At 51.3% G+C, this 14882-nt stretch overlaps 1 protein-coding gene across 3 annotated transcripts in view; it reads left to right on the top strand.

Annotated features, from left to right (window-relative positions):
- Positions 1-14054, top strand: part of Slc45a1 (solute carrier family 45 member 1) — a 23045-nt gene extending 8991 nt beyond the window's left edge. The window contains exons 4-9 of one of the 3 annotated variants that reach the window (XM_029539972.1): positions 641-865; positions 4553-5289; positions 8306-8459; positions 10011-10187; positions 12123-12328; positions 13796-14054. In XM_029539972.1, coding sequence (XP_029395832.1) covers positions 641-865; positions 4553-5289; positions 8306-8459; positions 10011-10187; positions 12123-12328; positions 13796-13861 — 1565 coding nt within the window. In that variant the 3' untranslated portion in view covers positions 13862-14054. Of the gene's footprint in view, positions 1-640; positions 866-4552; positions 5290-8305; positions 8460-10010; positions 10188-12122; positions 12329-13637 lie in introns of all 3 variants that reach the window. The other 2 variants (XM_029539971.1, XM_021200652.1) reach the window with 2 other exon arrangements.
- Positions 14055-14882: the final 828 nt, after the last annotated feature.

The raw sequence follows: 14882 nt of genomic DNA, 5'->3' as shown, positions 1-14882 counted from the left end.
GGGAGGGAGGGAGGGAAGGAAGGGAAGGAGGGAGGGAGGGAGGAAAGGAAGGAAGGAAGGAAGGAGGGAAGGAAGGAAGGAGGGAGGGAAGGAAGGAAGGAAGGAAGGAAGGAGGGAAGGAAGGAGGGAAGGAAGGAAGGGAAGGAAGGAAGGAAGGAAAGGGGGAGGGGGAGAGAGGATCAGTTGCTTCCTTTTAGGAACTTTGAAACATTTCGAGCACAGGCAATTCCCAGGCCCAACCTTGCCTGAGTCAACACTAAGTCGTTTAGCTTTTTGTTTGTTTTAACGAGCAAATAAAGTTCATCTTGAATTTGCTCAGCTGGATGGGATAAAAGCCCCGAGTGGGGGAACTTTGTAGGCAACTTCCACAGTCTCCCCTTTATGAGTACACTGTCGCTGTCTTCAGACACACCAGAAGAGGGCATCCGATCCCATTACTGATGGTTGTGAGCCACCATGTGGTTGCTGGGAATTGAACCCAAGACCTGTGGAAGAGCAGTCAGTGCTCTTAACCGCTGAGCCATCTCTCCAACCCGATACTCCAGGTTCCTCTTTAAGTCCTCCGTCTCAGCCTAGGAAGTAAGCTGGTGGGGACAGAGAAGAGCTCCATTTTCTCTGGTGACCTTGTCTCTGTTTCCAGGGGCACTGCTGGGCCTTTCGCTCTTGCTCAATGGAAGGGATATCGGCATGGCCTTGGCGGACACAGCCACCAACCACAAGTGGGGCATCCTCCTGACGGTGTGCGGGGTGGTGCTGATGGACTTCAGTGCGGACTCTGCAGATAACCCCAGCCACGCCTACATGATGGACGTGTGCGGCCCGGTGGACCAGGACCGAGGCTTGAACATCCACGCCCTCATGGCAGGTGAGCACTCCCCCCGCAGCTGCGTGGGGTTCAGATGTGTGCCCTGGGGGGCTCCTTCCTTACCTCAGGATCTAAAGATAAGTCAATGAAGTTCAAATGTATATAGATCAGCATTGAAATGATTGAAAATATCCTATCGAGGAGAGAACTGATTCCTGCAAGCTGCCCTCTGACCTCCACATGGGCACCAAGGCACACACACCATATACCCCAGAATAAATAAATAAATTAATAAATAAATTAATTAATTAATTAATCAATAGAAAATACTTACCCTGGAACTGGAGGTGGAGCATAGTTGGTAGAGTCCTTGCCTAGCATGCACAAACCCCAGGGTACACAACACTATATAAACTAAGTTTGGTGCATACCTGTAATCCCAGCATTTAGGAGGTAGAGACTATCCAAGTACAAAGCCATCGTGTGGCGTACACCTTTAATCTCTGCACTCAAGAAGCATGCAGATCTCTGTGAGCTCCAGATCAGCTTAGTTTACATATTGGATTCTAGGTCAGCCAGGGTTACATAGTGAGACCCTATCTCTAATAAATAAGCCAGTAAACTGTCCCAAAAGCACTGGGTACAGGAAGAGCTGGAGAGAAGGCCCAGAAGTTAAAACTTTTTATTACTCTTTCAGAGAAGCTGAGCCAGCTCCCAGCCCCCACACAACTGCCTGTGTGGCCCCAGCTCCCCTTGTTCTGGTTCCTTCTTCCTGCCTCTGTGGGCATCTGCACAAATGCACTGAATACCCACATGCACATACCACACACTCATACACATACACACAGACACACACACNCACACACACATACACAGACACACACGTGTACACACACATACACACACTCAAACACACACATGTACACACACATACACACAGACACACACACTCATACATACACAGACACATGTACACACACAGATACACACAGACACACATCTACAAATACACAGAGACACATAGACACATATCATACACAAATACACAGACACACACAATTTTGAGATAAATAGAGTGTGTGTTTTTTTTTTTAAAAATTGAAAAGGTCTGGCATGAATCATGAATGGCTCCTGAGACCTGGTTACATAAACTGTCCCTGCCCAACCTTGTTTACCCCATTTTGCTTAAAGACATTGTTAATACATGCTCAACAGACCTCTCGGGACATTAGACAAGATCTCAGGGCCGGACTAAGGGTACTTTAAATGGTGAAAATGTTAGTGTTTTTATTGGTGTGACCAAACACTATGACCAAAAAGCAAGTTGGGAAAAGGTTTACACTTCCACACTGCAGTCCTTCTCCAAGGGAAGCCAGGGCCGGAGCCTGGAGGCAGGCGCTGATGCAGAGGGATGCTGCTTACTGGCTTGCTCTGTATGGCTTGTTCAGCTTCTTTCTCGGAGAACGCAGGACCACCAGCCCAGAGATGCAAGCACCGATGGACCAGCCACTCCCCCATCAGTCACTAATTAAGAAAATGCCCTACAGGTTTGCCTGCAGCCTGATCTTACGGAGCTGTTTTCTCAATCAAGGTTTCCTCCTCTTAGATGACTAAAATTTGTGTCAAGTTGACATAATTTAGCTAGCACAATAAGGGAGAATCCACAGACATGTAGGAAATGAGATGCCAAGCAGGCCTGACAAAAGACTGAGGTCACTCTGTGCCACCTCAGCTGGGCCTCACATCTGGGGCAAGTCAGCCTTTGTGTGTCCTGGGAATATTCTTGAATGATTGTAAACAAACAAACAAACAAGCCTCAAGAACTAGCTTGAGGTTATTAACAAACTATTTTGAGTAGGCGGGCTCCCAAATATAACACAAACACAATATCTGGTGTGTTTATGCCTGTGCAGGCATGTATGCTTCGCTTACATGCACGCATACCTGTGCTGTGCTCAGTGACATGAGAAGTGTCTCTACCAAAGTCAGGGACGAGGCAGGAATACCCTGACCCCACAGTGTGATTGCGCAGAGACAGTGGCAAGGGGCAAGAGGTCAACTCTGTCTGTCACACTGTGTGACAGCACCTACTAGGACTTTCCAGAACAGAACCATAAGCAGAGCAAGAACTCAGCAGAATGCTGGGACTCCACACTCCGTGCTGAAGTCAGAGCTGGGGCGCAGCTCAGCGGCAGAGCCCTTGCTTAGACGCACAAGGCTGGTTTGATCCTAGTGACAGGGACAGAACAGGCATCCAAGTGCGGTGCCTGTGGGCCAGAACCTGGGGAGGCAGAGGCAGAGGGTCATGGGAGTTCAAGCCCAGCTGCTCCCAGCTGCTTTACAGTCAGTCCCAGGGTGGCCAGGCCTGCTTGGCAAGAGTATCTCAAAACAAGGGGCCATTCAAACAGCTCCGTGGGTAGAGGTACCTGTCACCCGGCCTGACATCCGTGAGTACCTGTCACCCAACCTGACAAGCTGAGTCAGATACCTCAGAACCCACGTGGTGGAAGGAGAGAACTGATTCCTGCAAGCTGTCCTCTGACCTCCACATGCACACTGTGGTATATACACCCACCCACACCCACCCCCGTGCGTGCACACACACACACACACACACACACACACAGAGAAATTGATAAAAATGTAATTTAAATGTTTTAATTAAATAGGAGCAACAAAAATTTAGAAACCTCAGTTTTTCTAAATAGGAACACTTATGACAAAATGATAGGAAAGAAAAAAGAAGTCCCATTTAAAATAGCACTTTAGGGAGGTGGTGAGATGGCTCAGTGGTAGGAGCACTGGTTGTGGAGGACCTGGGCTCACAACACACTTGACTCCCAAGCCAGGGGATCCAATACCCTCTTCTGGCCTCCTCGTACACACGTGGTGTACACAAATTCAAGCAGGCTCACAAACATACACATAAAGGAAAAGTAAATGAATAAAAACCTTAAAAATAGAGCCATGTGCGTGGGGGATGTACACATTTAGTGACAGCACTTGGGAGGCCATCACAGAGGCAGGGAGATTTCAGTGAGTGTGAGGCCAGCCTGGTCTATAGAGTGAGCTGGGGCAACATACAGATTAATTTTAAAATAAAATTAAAATAAAAAATATCTGCCTGAAACCTACCCTTGTTTAAGGGTTACAAATCTTTGATGGCTCTTCTAAAAGATGAGTTAAAAGCTAATTATTAGGACCCCAAATTCACCTGTGAGATGGCTCATTGGGTAAAGACACAAGCCTAATGACTCCAGTTCCCACAGGCCATCCTTAAAGGTGACTTTCCTCCTGGTGGCCGTGCACAAGGATGACCAGGGGACATCCTTGTCCTTGTGCACACACTGGCTTGTATGGTAAAGATGAGGTCTTGGTGTGTTTGTGCTAAATCGATGGAGTAGCTGGGTGCAAACAGCACCTTCCATGGTTCTAACAGTTCCTTTCAAGCCAAAGGACAGGCGGGCGGGCCGTTTGGCGGTTTGCCCTTGTGCTCCCTGCCCTGGAGCCAAGTGCCAAGGTTAATGTGGAGAAGAGGGAAGTCAGCTGGCCCTGGAGAACATGTTAGGAATACCCTGGGAGACTGGGGGAGCAGCCGCCCTTACATTTTCTGGGGTGTAGATGGGTGTAGTCCTTGGGGTGGACTTTGCTACTTATGGTCTTCGAAGAAATGGCTCCACCTTTGCGCAGGGGGAGCCTCCTTGCCTGTCTGGGTAAGAGGACACTGAATCCCTTTTCTCTCCCCAGGTCTTGGAGGAGGGTTTGGCTATGTGGTCGGAGGCATCCACTGGGACAAGACCAGCTTCGGGAGGGCCCTGGGGGGCCAGCTCCGCGTCATCTATGTCTTCACCGCGATAACCCTGAGCGTCACCACCGTGCTCACCCTGATTAGCATCCCCGAGAGGCCCCTTCGGCCCCTGGGGGAGAAGAGGACAGCTATGAAGAGCCCAAGCCTCCCATTGCCCCCCTCCCCACCTGTCCTGTTGGAGGAGGGGGCCGGTGACGCCCTCCCCTCCACTACAGCCACCAGTCTGTACGCCAGCTTCTCCAGCCCCATCTCGCCACCCAGCCCGCTCACCCCCAAGTATGGCAGCTTCATCAGCAGGGACAGCTCCCTCACAGGCATCAATGAGTTCGCATCATCCTTTGGGACCTCCAACATAGACAGCGTGCTCATTGACTGTTTCACAGCGGGCCATGACAATTACTTGGCTCTCCCCAGCAGTGTCCCGAGGCAGGCCATCAGTGTCAGCTTTCCCCGGGCCCCCGATGGCTTCTACTGCCAGGAGAGGGGGCTGGAGAGGAGAGAGGGACCTCTGACCTTGGGCTCAGATGGAGATGTGCTAAGGGTAGGCTCTCTGGACACCTCTAAGCCACGGGCCTCTGGGATCCTGAAGAGGCCCCAGACCTTGGCTCTCCCAGATGTGGCTGGAGGAAATGGCCCTGAAACCAGCAGAAGAAGGAATGTGACCTTCAGCCAACAGGTAAAAAGCAAATAAATGTCGGGGGGGGGGGGTGAGGGGAACAAGGATCCGGTGGTCCCCGCAGGTGGTCCCTGGCAGGACAGCTGGGAGCTAAGAGACCTCACATGGCTAGGCTAGAGAGAGTCAACTAGACAGCTCATTTTAATGGGGGATTAAGGGCTTTCAGGGTGAATGTACACCATTGACCAGGGCCAGGGTGCTGGGATGCCTCATTTGCATAAGGAGGAATTCCAGGTGCTGCTGGACAGGGCCTTATAAGGGGAAAGAAAATTTAACCTGGTTACCCTGCTATATAACCTCTTCCAGTGGGACAAAGGTTAGGGCACAGGGCTCCACGTGTCAGATACATAGGCCTACTCCTGCCGATCTCAGGCAGATGAGATTTCCAGGGTGTGGACGTACCTCGACCCCACTCTTGCTCCAGGCCTGCTCCCCCCACTCTCCAGCCCCACAACTGCTGACTTGGGCCCTGTGAATATGGTGCCAACATATCCGAGCCTTGAAGGAAGATATACCACCATGGCAGGCTGCAGTGTCTCTGGGACCTCCCCAGTGTGAGCAGTCGCTCCTACTCATGTTTGACATTAGCTGACCCTGAAGGGCTGCGCACTCAAGGTTGTCTCCTGCAGAGGGACAGGACCTTCCGGAAGGCTGCTTAAAGTGCCTTTAGTATGTGTCAGATTGACCATGGGGCTATGGATGCTACTGGAGGTGACTTTCAGAGCCTCAGCTGGCCCAGTGCTTGCCTCCAAGTAAAAGATGGGTGAGAGGGTACATGAGGAGCCACACCTGAGGGTGTCCTCTGGACTCTACATATTCATACATGCACCCGTATCCATGTATGTGCATGTTCACACACAGACAGACAGACAGACAGATGGACAGATGACAGAAAGAGACTGTCCTCTTATCTAGTTAGACATTGTCCATGTGCTTTTGGCCTCAGGGCCCTCATAGGAAGAGAGAGAGTGGGAACACAGGGTTTCTAGGCTACAGCCCCATGAAGCATCTAACCTGCACAGGGAGGTTGTTCTGGAGCCAGGAAGAATGGAGCATGACCCAGTGAGACACTCTGCTCAGGCCACAGATGTGCCCGCCTGGCTGAGCCAGGTCTCCTGCCTCTCCTGGAGGGAGGGTTCTGCAGTGAGAGACTGTTCCTCCTGGGGAGGAGTGTCCAAGTTGCCAGGGTGTTCAGCCAGCTGTTTCCAGAGGCAGCGTTTCCTAACCACACAAATCAAGGGCTTGTCGGCTTCATTTTGATGACATCCAAGTAGCTTCGCTGGCCCTTTGTCAAATGGAGTGGACTATTTCACAAAACTCAGGGCGCTCCCATCATTCCCCCTTTTCTTATTCCTTCCCAGCTTCCATTCTGTCAACAGTGTGGTTTGGGGATAAGTTCTTCGAAAATAATAAAAACTGGGCTGGAGAGATGGCTCAGCAGTTGAGAGTACTGGCTGCTCTTTCTGAGGACCGGAGTTCAGTTCCCAGCACCGACATGGTGGCTCACAATTGTCTGTAATTCCAGTTCCAGGGAATACAATGCCCTCACACAGACATACAGGCAGGCAAAACACCAATGCATAGATAGATGGATAGATAGATGGATGGATAGATAGATAGATAGATAGATAGATAGATAGATAGATAGATAGATAGATAGATAAAGAAGGAAAATAGTTAAAATTATGGGCTAAAGACGGGCTGTACCTCAGTTGGTAGACAGTTCCAATTCAGTTTTCAGTTTTCGGCTCCCCAGTCACAGGGTGGGTGGTGCATGTGTGTAACCCCAGCACATGGGAGCTTTACAAGACTGTGGGTTTTTGTTGTTGTTGTTTAAGTAAGCTAAATATGAACACGTTCAGGTTCAGGTTACCGCTGTCTTCTGCCACGGGTGTGATAACAAGCTTCGTTGGTATGGCTGCTCTGGGATCCAGGATTACAGACTTCCTATTTCCTTTTCCTGGTGCCCACTGTGCCATCCGTTCTGGGCCAGAGCACCTCTTCTTCCTCCTCCCCTTCCCCCTCCCCCTCCCTGTCCTCTTCCTCCTTCATCTCCAAACAGCTCATTTCTGGCATTAATTCCCACTGGAGTCTGTGCCTACAGTCCAGGCAAGGCGCTGGAGAGCAGAACCTCATTTCCGAAAGACTGGCAGCTATGCCAGTGGCCTGCGGTGCCCATCAAATGCTGGGCCTCTCCTTTCACTCTGCTGACAGTGGGGTGCCTGGGCTCAGGAGGCACCCCCTTGAGGGATGAGGTGTCCTCTGGTGTGGCTGGCTGGCTGGCCTCCATGTGACAGGAGAGCCACCTGTGCAGAGAGGGCTTTGTGCTGGCCACCCTGAAGTCAACTTTCACAGCTTTCTCTCATGGGAAAAAGGTGAGGGCTGGCTGGGCTAAAGCTGATCTGCATGTCACATGTGTGTGCATGTACACACGTGTGCACATATATGTGGAGGTCAGAGGTCAACTTTAGGCCTGCTTCAGATGCCATCCTCCTTGCTTTCTTGAGGCAGGGTCTCTCGGTGGCCTGTGACTTGCTGAGTAGGCTAGGCCAGCTGACCAGCAAGACCAGGGCTCTGTCTCTGCCTCCTCGGTGTGGGGATTGCAAATATGGGTTTAGTTCCTTTTCAACCTAGGTTCTGAGGCTGCAACTCATGTCTCATGTCTTCACGGCAAGCATTTAGCAGCTGTCCCTCTCCCATGACCTGGATTTATTTTTTTATCTATTTTATGTATTGTATCTTCCTTTCTCTGTGTGCATATCCAGTCTCTCTCTCTCTCTCACCCACTTTCTCTCACACACACATACCATGCACATATAATACATACATACAATAATAATAATAGTAATATTTATTATAATAATTATTATCATAAAATTAAAAGTTAAAAAAGACAGAGGTCCCTCCAGTGTGTGCTGTGGGCTGTGTGTGTCCCGCTTCTCAGCATTCCCTATCACATACCTCCGCGGGATGTGGGCCTAACGGCTCTGACTTGGTGTCTGTGGCTCTGTTGCAGGTCGCAAACATTCTCCTGAACGGTGTGAAGTACGAGAGTGAGCTGACGGGCTCCAGCGAGCAGTCCGAGCAGCCGCTGTCTCTGCGGCGTCTCTGCTCCACCATCTACAACATGCCCAAGGCGCTGCGCAATCTCTGTGTCAATCACTTTCTGGGTGAGCCATGGTGCCCTGGTCCGCGATGGGGCGCAGCCAGGGTGCTGCGTGTGCCGAGTGTCGGGGTGAGCCATGGTGCCCTGGTCCGCGATGGGGCGCAGCCAGGGTGCTGCGTGTGCCGAGTGTCGGGGTGAGCCATGGTGCCCTGGTCCGCGATGGGGCGCAGCCAGGGTGCTGCGTGTGCCGAGTGTCGGGGTGAGCCATGGTGCCCTGGTCCGCGATGGGGCGCAGCCAGGGTGCTGCGTGTGCCGAGTGTCGGGGTGAGCCATGGTGCCCTGGTCTGTGATGGGGTGCAGCCAGGGTGCTGCGTGTGCTGAGTGTGAACACAGAGCCCCGTGTGTCGGGGCTTTTCCTTAGTCTCCCGGGCAAGAGCAAGGGTGGAGCGTGGGTCTGGCCGCTGCCCTGGGGGCTCTGCTCCCAGTTAAGCGATGAACCCCTCCCTCTTCTGGAATGTCATCATTGCTTGTGGATGCATACAAACTTCCCGTCTACCCGCAGACCTGATGGCGCTCTTAAAGCACCAGGGCTTGGCACTCTAGTGACCGCTGAAACACCCCAACTTGGCTTTTATTCACTTGCCATTGAGTTGTTGAAGGTCTGGGGATGAAGGTCTGGGGATGATAGCAGTTGGGGTTGGGCCAACACTGGCAAGACTTAAAAAACCTTTCCCATGGTGATCTTGCAGGGTGTCCCAGATAAGCCAAAGTCACGGATGGCACCCAAAACCTAGGGACACAGAGTACACAGATGTCCGGCCCAGGGGAAGGGTAAAACATGTGGGATGTATCTGTATTTGGATGCACTTTGCTGCCGTGGAAATGAGTTTATACTACTCGATGGGCTAGGGACATAGCTCAGTTGGTAGGGTGCTTACATGGATTCTATTGCCAGCACTGCCTAAACCAGGTATGCATAGAGTCCCAGCGCTCAGGCGTGGAGGCGGGCGGGGGGGCACAAGTTTAAGGTCATTTTTGGTTATATAGCGAGTTCCATGCACTCATGTAACTTAAGACCCTGCCTCAAATTTAAATGATAGTAATAGGGGGTGGGAGGTTGCTCCATCAGTACAGTGCTTGCCGCACAACATGGAGACCTGAGTCTGGCTCACCACCACCACCATGCTCATCAGAAGCAGCTGGACAGGGCAGCACACATCTGTAATGTCAGCACTGGCAAGATGGCTCACCCATATCTGTAATGGGATCCAGTGCCCTCGTCTGGTGTGTCTGAAGTGAGCGACAGGGTATTCACATACATAAATAAATCTTTTAAAAAAATTAACAAATTCCTATAGTTCTGGAAACCAAATTTCTCTCATGATGGAAACTGTCACAGGTCAGCTGAAATGGAGGCACTTTACAAAGGTCTGTGGCCCTAGCTAACGTGGTCCAGGCTGGCCTCAAATCCCCAACCTCCCTGCTCTCATGCTCTAAGTGCTGAAACCACAGGTGTGAGCCACCGAGCCTAAATTCCTCGTATTAATTTCTGGCTAGTGAGAGTAAAGGACCACAGCCTTGGTGGCCGCAGGTCACAGCCTCTGTCTTCCTCCAGGATGGCTCTCATTTGAGGGCATGCTACTCTTTTACACGGACTTCATGGGCGAGGTGGTGTTTCAGGGTGACCCGAAGGCACCCCACACGTCGGAAGCGTATCAGAAGTACAACAGCGGTGTCACCATGGGCTGCTGGGGCATGTGCATCTACGCCTTCAGTGCAGCCTTCTACTCAGGTACCTGCTGTCTGCTGCATGCACGCTTCCCAGAGACGGACCAAGAGGTCGCATCTGCAACTGCAGGCCGGAGGTCCCCCTTCAGGGAAGGCACCATGACTATCTTATGTTCAAGTCCCCAGCTACTGCTGGGCCTACCCTCTGTGCTGACTGGACCCAGGGTAATACCTGGGGCACAGAGGCCAATCCTGTGAGTGTCAGACCTCCAAAGAGGAGGCATCCTAAAAGGGACATGACTAGACTGGTACAGACCATGGGTTTACACACACACACACACACACACACACACACACACACACACACACACGAACCAGCAAAGTGGGGCCTGGGGCAAACCATGGGGCCATATACAGGCTGGTCTGTGGCTGCTAACTCCATTCTTTGTATGAAGCTTTGTAGAACAGTAGGGCCAGAGGAGGTCTGGGAAGGAGGCAGGCAACCACCGAGTCACGGTGAGGTGGGGGGCAGGAGGAAGCAAGAGCGTTGAGTGCAGGGTGGCCAGAGTCTGCAACCTGAGTTGACCATGAGGGCATGCTCCTGGCAACCTCGGGGGTGCCATGCTTAGTCTATACCAGGACAGTCCCCCTGGGGCTGGGCTGACGGTGTGAAGCTCCAGCTGTCTGGGATCTTAGAGTGAAAGGCCAGGTAGCAGATATGTCCAGAGGCCAAGGTGGCTCTATTGACATTTCTCAGCAGTGCTCCGTGGTCCCAAGTCTGTTGTGACATTAAAGAGGGGAATTGGCATGGAGTACATACGTCATGCACCACGCAAACAAGCAAACAAAAGCTCCTTCATTTGTTGTTTTCTTTTTTTAAAGTCATTTAAAAATACAAAGCAGCTCTGCCTGGAGGGGTGGCTCAGTGGTTAGGAGCACTGACTGTTCACAGAGGTCCTGAGTTCAACTCCCCGAAACCACATGGTGGCTCACAACCATCTGTAATGGGATCCAATGCCCTCTTCTGGTGCGTCTGAAGACAGCGACAGTGTATTCATAAATAAAACAGATAAATCTTAAAACAAAACAAAACAAAACACAAACCACAGCAGCTGGGACGGCTCAGTGGGTAAAGACCCTTGCCAAGCCCAATGGCTTGGGTTTGGTCCCTGGAGCCCATAGAGTGGAAAAAGAAACTGATTTCAACAAATTGTCCTCTGACCTCCACATATATGCCACGGCAGACCCATGTCTCCCTTACCCCAGCCCTACCACACACACTAAGTAAATATTAAAATACACACACACACACACACACACACACACACACACACACACACACATAATATTATATATAGCCATTCTTGGCTCAGGACCCACACAAAGCACAAAGTAAGACTGAGTGGGGGAGAGAGGAGTTGGGCGATGTAGCTCATGGTCACGGTGGAGAGATTACTTAGCACTTACAAGGTCCTGGGCTCCCGTAGATCACACACATAACAGTATGTACGACTCCTTCCTTCCCTGCCTTCCCTGGGCTTAGGGAGGTCCAGATGAGCAGAGGGTGTTTATAAGCTCAGTGCAAAAGTCTGTGTATGTGCTTAGCATGTTTGAAACTGAGTTCAGTCCCCAGAGACCCCAAAACTAGATGTTAGTCTCCCTTGTATGCTCCTGGGGTGAGCTCTTTGGGGGTCCTGCCTCCCCCCCACCTCCCGGCCAGGTGGCCTTCTGTTTTATTTTGCCTTGATGAAGATGACACCCAGCCAAGGGGAAGACTTGGGGCTCTCGGCACCAAAGGTTTAGCCTAAGATCTAGGATCCCAGGCCCCTCAGGAATCTCTTTGATCTGTAGAAGCCCTGGGCCCTTATGGGATCGGTGTGAGTGAGGACACCCCAGGCCTTGCTTTACCAAGCAGCCAGGGACAAGCCACCTGCCCTGCTGGATCCCTGTAGAGTAGGAAAGAGGCCTGGCACCTACACAGCCTTTGTCCCACCTGCAGCTATCCTGGAGAAACTGGAGGAGTGTCTGAGTGTCCGCACCCTCTACTTCATCGCCTACCTCGCCTTCGGCCTGGGAACTGGGTTGGCCACCCTCTCAAGGAACCTGTACGTGGTCCTGTCCCTCTGCACCACCTATGGCATCCTGTTCTCCACGCTCTGCACCTTGCCCTACTCCCTGCTCTGTGATTACTACCAGAGTAAGAAGGTGGGTATGGGCGCCGCTGGCTTCTTAGAGGCAACTTAGCAGAGGACTGTCCCGTGTGAGCTGTGAGGCCTGTGTCTGGAAGTGGAGATTATCTAGGCAGAGGGTGAAACCCTGAATGGAGGGAGCCCGTCTAAGTGTGTCCCCTCCACCCCGGCAGCTGCCCAGCCAGCTGCTGGTACCTTCCTTACTTCCTTTAGAGGGTACATCCAGGCGACTTCCCACTCTGAACGGGGGCACCGGGGAAGGGGTTCCTTAGTAGCACAGCGGTTCAAGGCTGGGTCTAGAGAAATGGGAGGAGGGTCCCTTTTATGGATAGGAGGGATTGTTTTGTTTTGTTTTGAGTGAAATGGATGTGGAAGACCTATGCCTAACAAGGGAAAGAAAAAGGGTTGTTTCATTCAGCCCAGATACTTTACTATCTGTGTGTGTGTGTGGATTTATGGGCCACCATTCATGTGTGCAGGTCAGAGGACAACTTCAGTACAGTTGGCCTCCTTCCACCTATATACAGGTAGGTTCTGCAGATCACACTTAGGTTGTGAGGCAAGCCCCTGTACCTGCTGTACCCTCTTGTCAGCCGCCAACCTGGGTTCTTTTTTGTCAGTTGCACTGAGATCGAGTACCCCCACAGAGCTTTTTTTTTTTTTTTTTTTAAAGATTTATTTATTATATTAAGTACACTGTAGCTGTCTTTCAGACACTCCAGAAGAGGGCATCAGATCTTGTTACGGATGGTTGTGAGCCACCATGTGGTTGCTGGGATTTGAACTCCGGACCTTCGGAAGAGCAGTCAGGTGCTCTTACCCACTGAGCCATCTCACCAGCGCCTCCCCACCCCCCAGAGCTTTTGCCTTGGTTTCGTTGTCCCCAATAGTCTCAAGTAGCTAAAGCTGGCCTCAAAGTGGCTCTCCTGTCTCCTCCACTCCCTGGGTGCTGGGACTATAAGCATGTGTGACCAACCAACCAGTGACTCAGCTGCTGGTGAATCGGGAGTTCTAGGTTATCTGCAACATAGCAAGTTTGAAGTTGGCTGGGGCCGTGAGAACCCATCTCGAGAACTCAATAAAGTGGATGAAACATATGAACTGTACAACTCAGTGGCTTTGGATAGATCATGGAATTGTGCAGCCACGACCTTGGAGCTGCACAGGTGCTCAAGCGGGGAAAGTTTGTGCTGCCAGCCTTTCTCCTGGTTGCTGCCCCTTGCTTGGTCCTGTGCCTCCTGCCTGGTCTTCCTGGACCCCCATTCTTTCCCGCTCCTGCAGGGAGGTTGTGGCAGGTTTGACTGATGTGACTGTCTCCCGGTCAGTTTGCAGGGTCCAGTGCGGATGGCACACGGCGTGGCATGGGCGTAGACATCTCGCTGCTTAGCTGCCAGTACTTTCTGGCTCAGATCCTTGTCTCTCTGGTTCTGGGGCCCCTGACCTCAGTTGTGGGCAGTGCCAATGGTGTGATGTACTTCTCCAGCCTCGTGTCCTTCCTCGGCTGCCTCTACTCCTCCCTGTGTGTCACCTACGAAATTCCCTCTGGTGATGCAGCTGATGATGAGCACCAGCCTCTCCTGTTGAATATCTGACGTCTCAGAATCTCAACTCTGGACTTGAAGGTGGTCGGCTGCAGGCTGGCCACTGAGAAACCAAAGGCCTTGGCAGCCAGCCAGGCTTCCAGTAGGATGTAAATACGGGCTAAATAAACAGCATCAGCAACCTTATCCAAGGGTGCGAGGTCACCGGGGCTGCGCTACCCCTCTTTGGGGATGGGGGTGGTGATGGAGTAATGTGAAAATCATTTATCAAAAGTGAAGATGCAATTCAGTTCTCACCAGCGGTTCTCCATCAAGGATACCTGATTCTGATATCTCCCTGCTCTCAGAAGGTTTTTGAGTTTCTGGTGCCATTTGCCATCCAAGGATGTTACAAACATCCTAGGATTCACAGCTCCCTACCATAGGCATCCTAGGTTCAGCCATCCCAAGATGGGAATGCATGCACCTCTAGTAACTGTGCCATATACTCTGTGCATTGTATCATGGTCATACAGTTTTGTGGGTTGTTTTTTTTTTTCCAAGCAGGTGAAGAACTAGGCTCATAACCATCCATCCACTATCCATCCATCCATCCATCCATCCATCTATCCATCCATCCATCCATCCATCCATCCATCCATCCATCTATCCATCCATCCATCCATCTATCCATCCATCCATCTATCCATCCATCCATCCATCCATCCATCCATCCATCCATCCATCCATCCATCTATCCATCCATCCATCTATCCATCCATCCATCCATCCATCCATCCATCCATCCATCTATCCATCCACTATCCATCCATCTATCTATCCACTATCCATCCATCCATCCATCCATCCATCCATCCATCCATCCATCATCTACCCACCATTTATCATCAATCCCCCCACCTACCCATCCATCCATCCANCCACCCATTATTAATCTATCTATCCATCCATCATCAACCCATCCATCCATCCATCCATCATCTACCCAGCATTTATCATCAATCCACCCACCCACCTACCCATCCATCC

This window comes from Mus pahari, chromosome 6 (genome assembly GCF_900095145.1).
Source record: "Mus pahari chromosome 6, PAHARI_EIJ_v1.1, whole genome shotgun sequence".
Classification (NCBI taxonomy): Eukaryota; Metazoa; Chordata; class Mammalia; order Rodentia; family Muridae; genus Mus; species Mus pahari.
The sequence above is the reverse complement of the archived record's forward strand: the minus strand, read 5'-3'. Positions and strand labels throughout refer to the sequence as shown.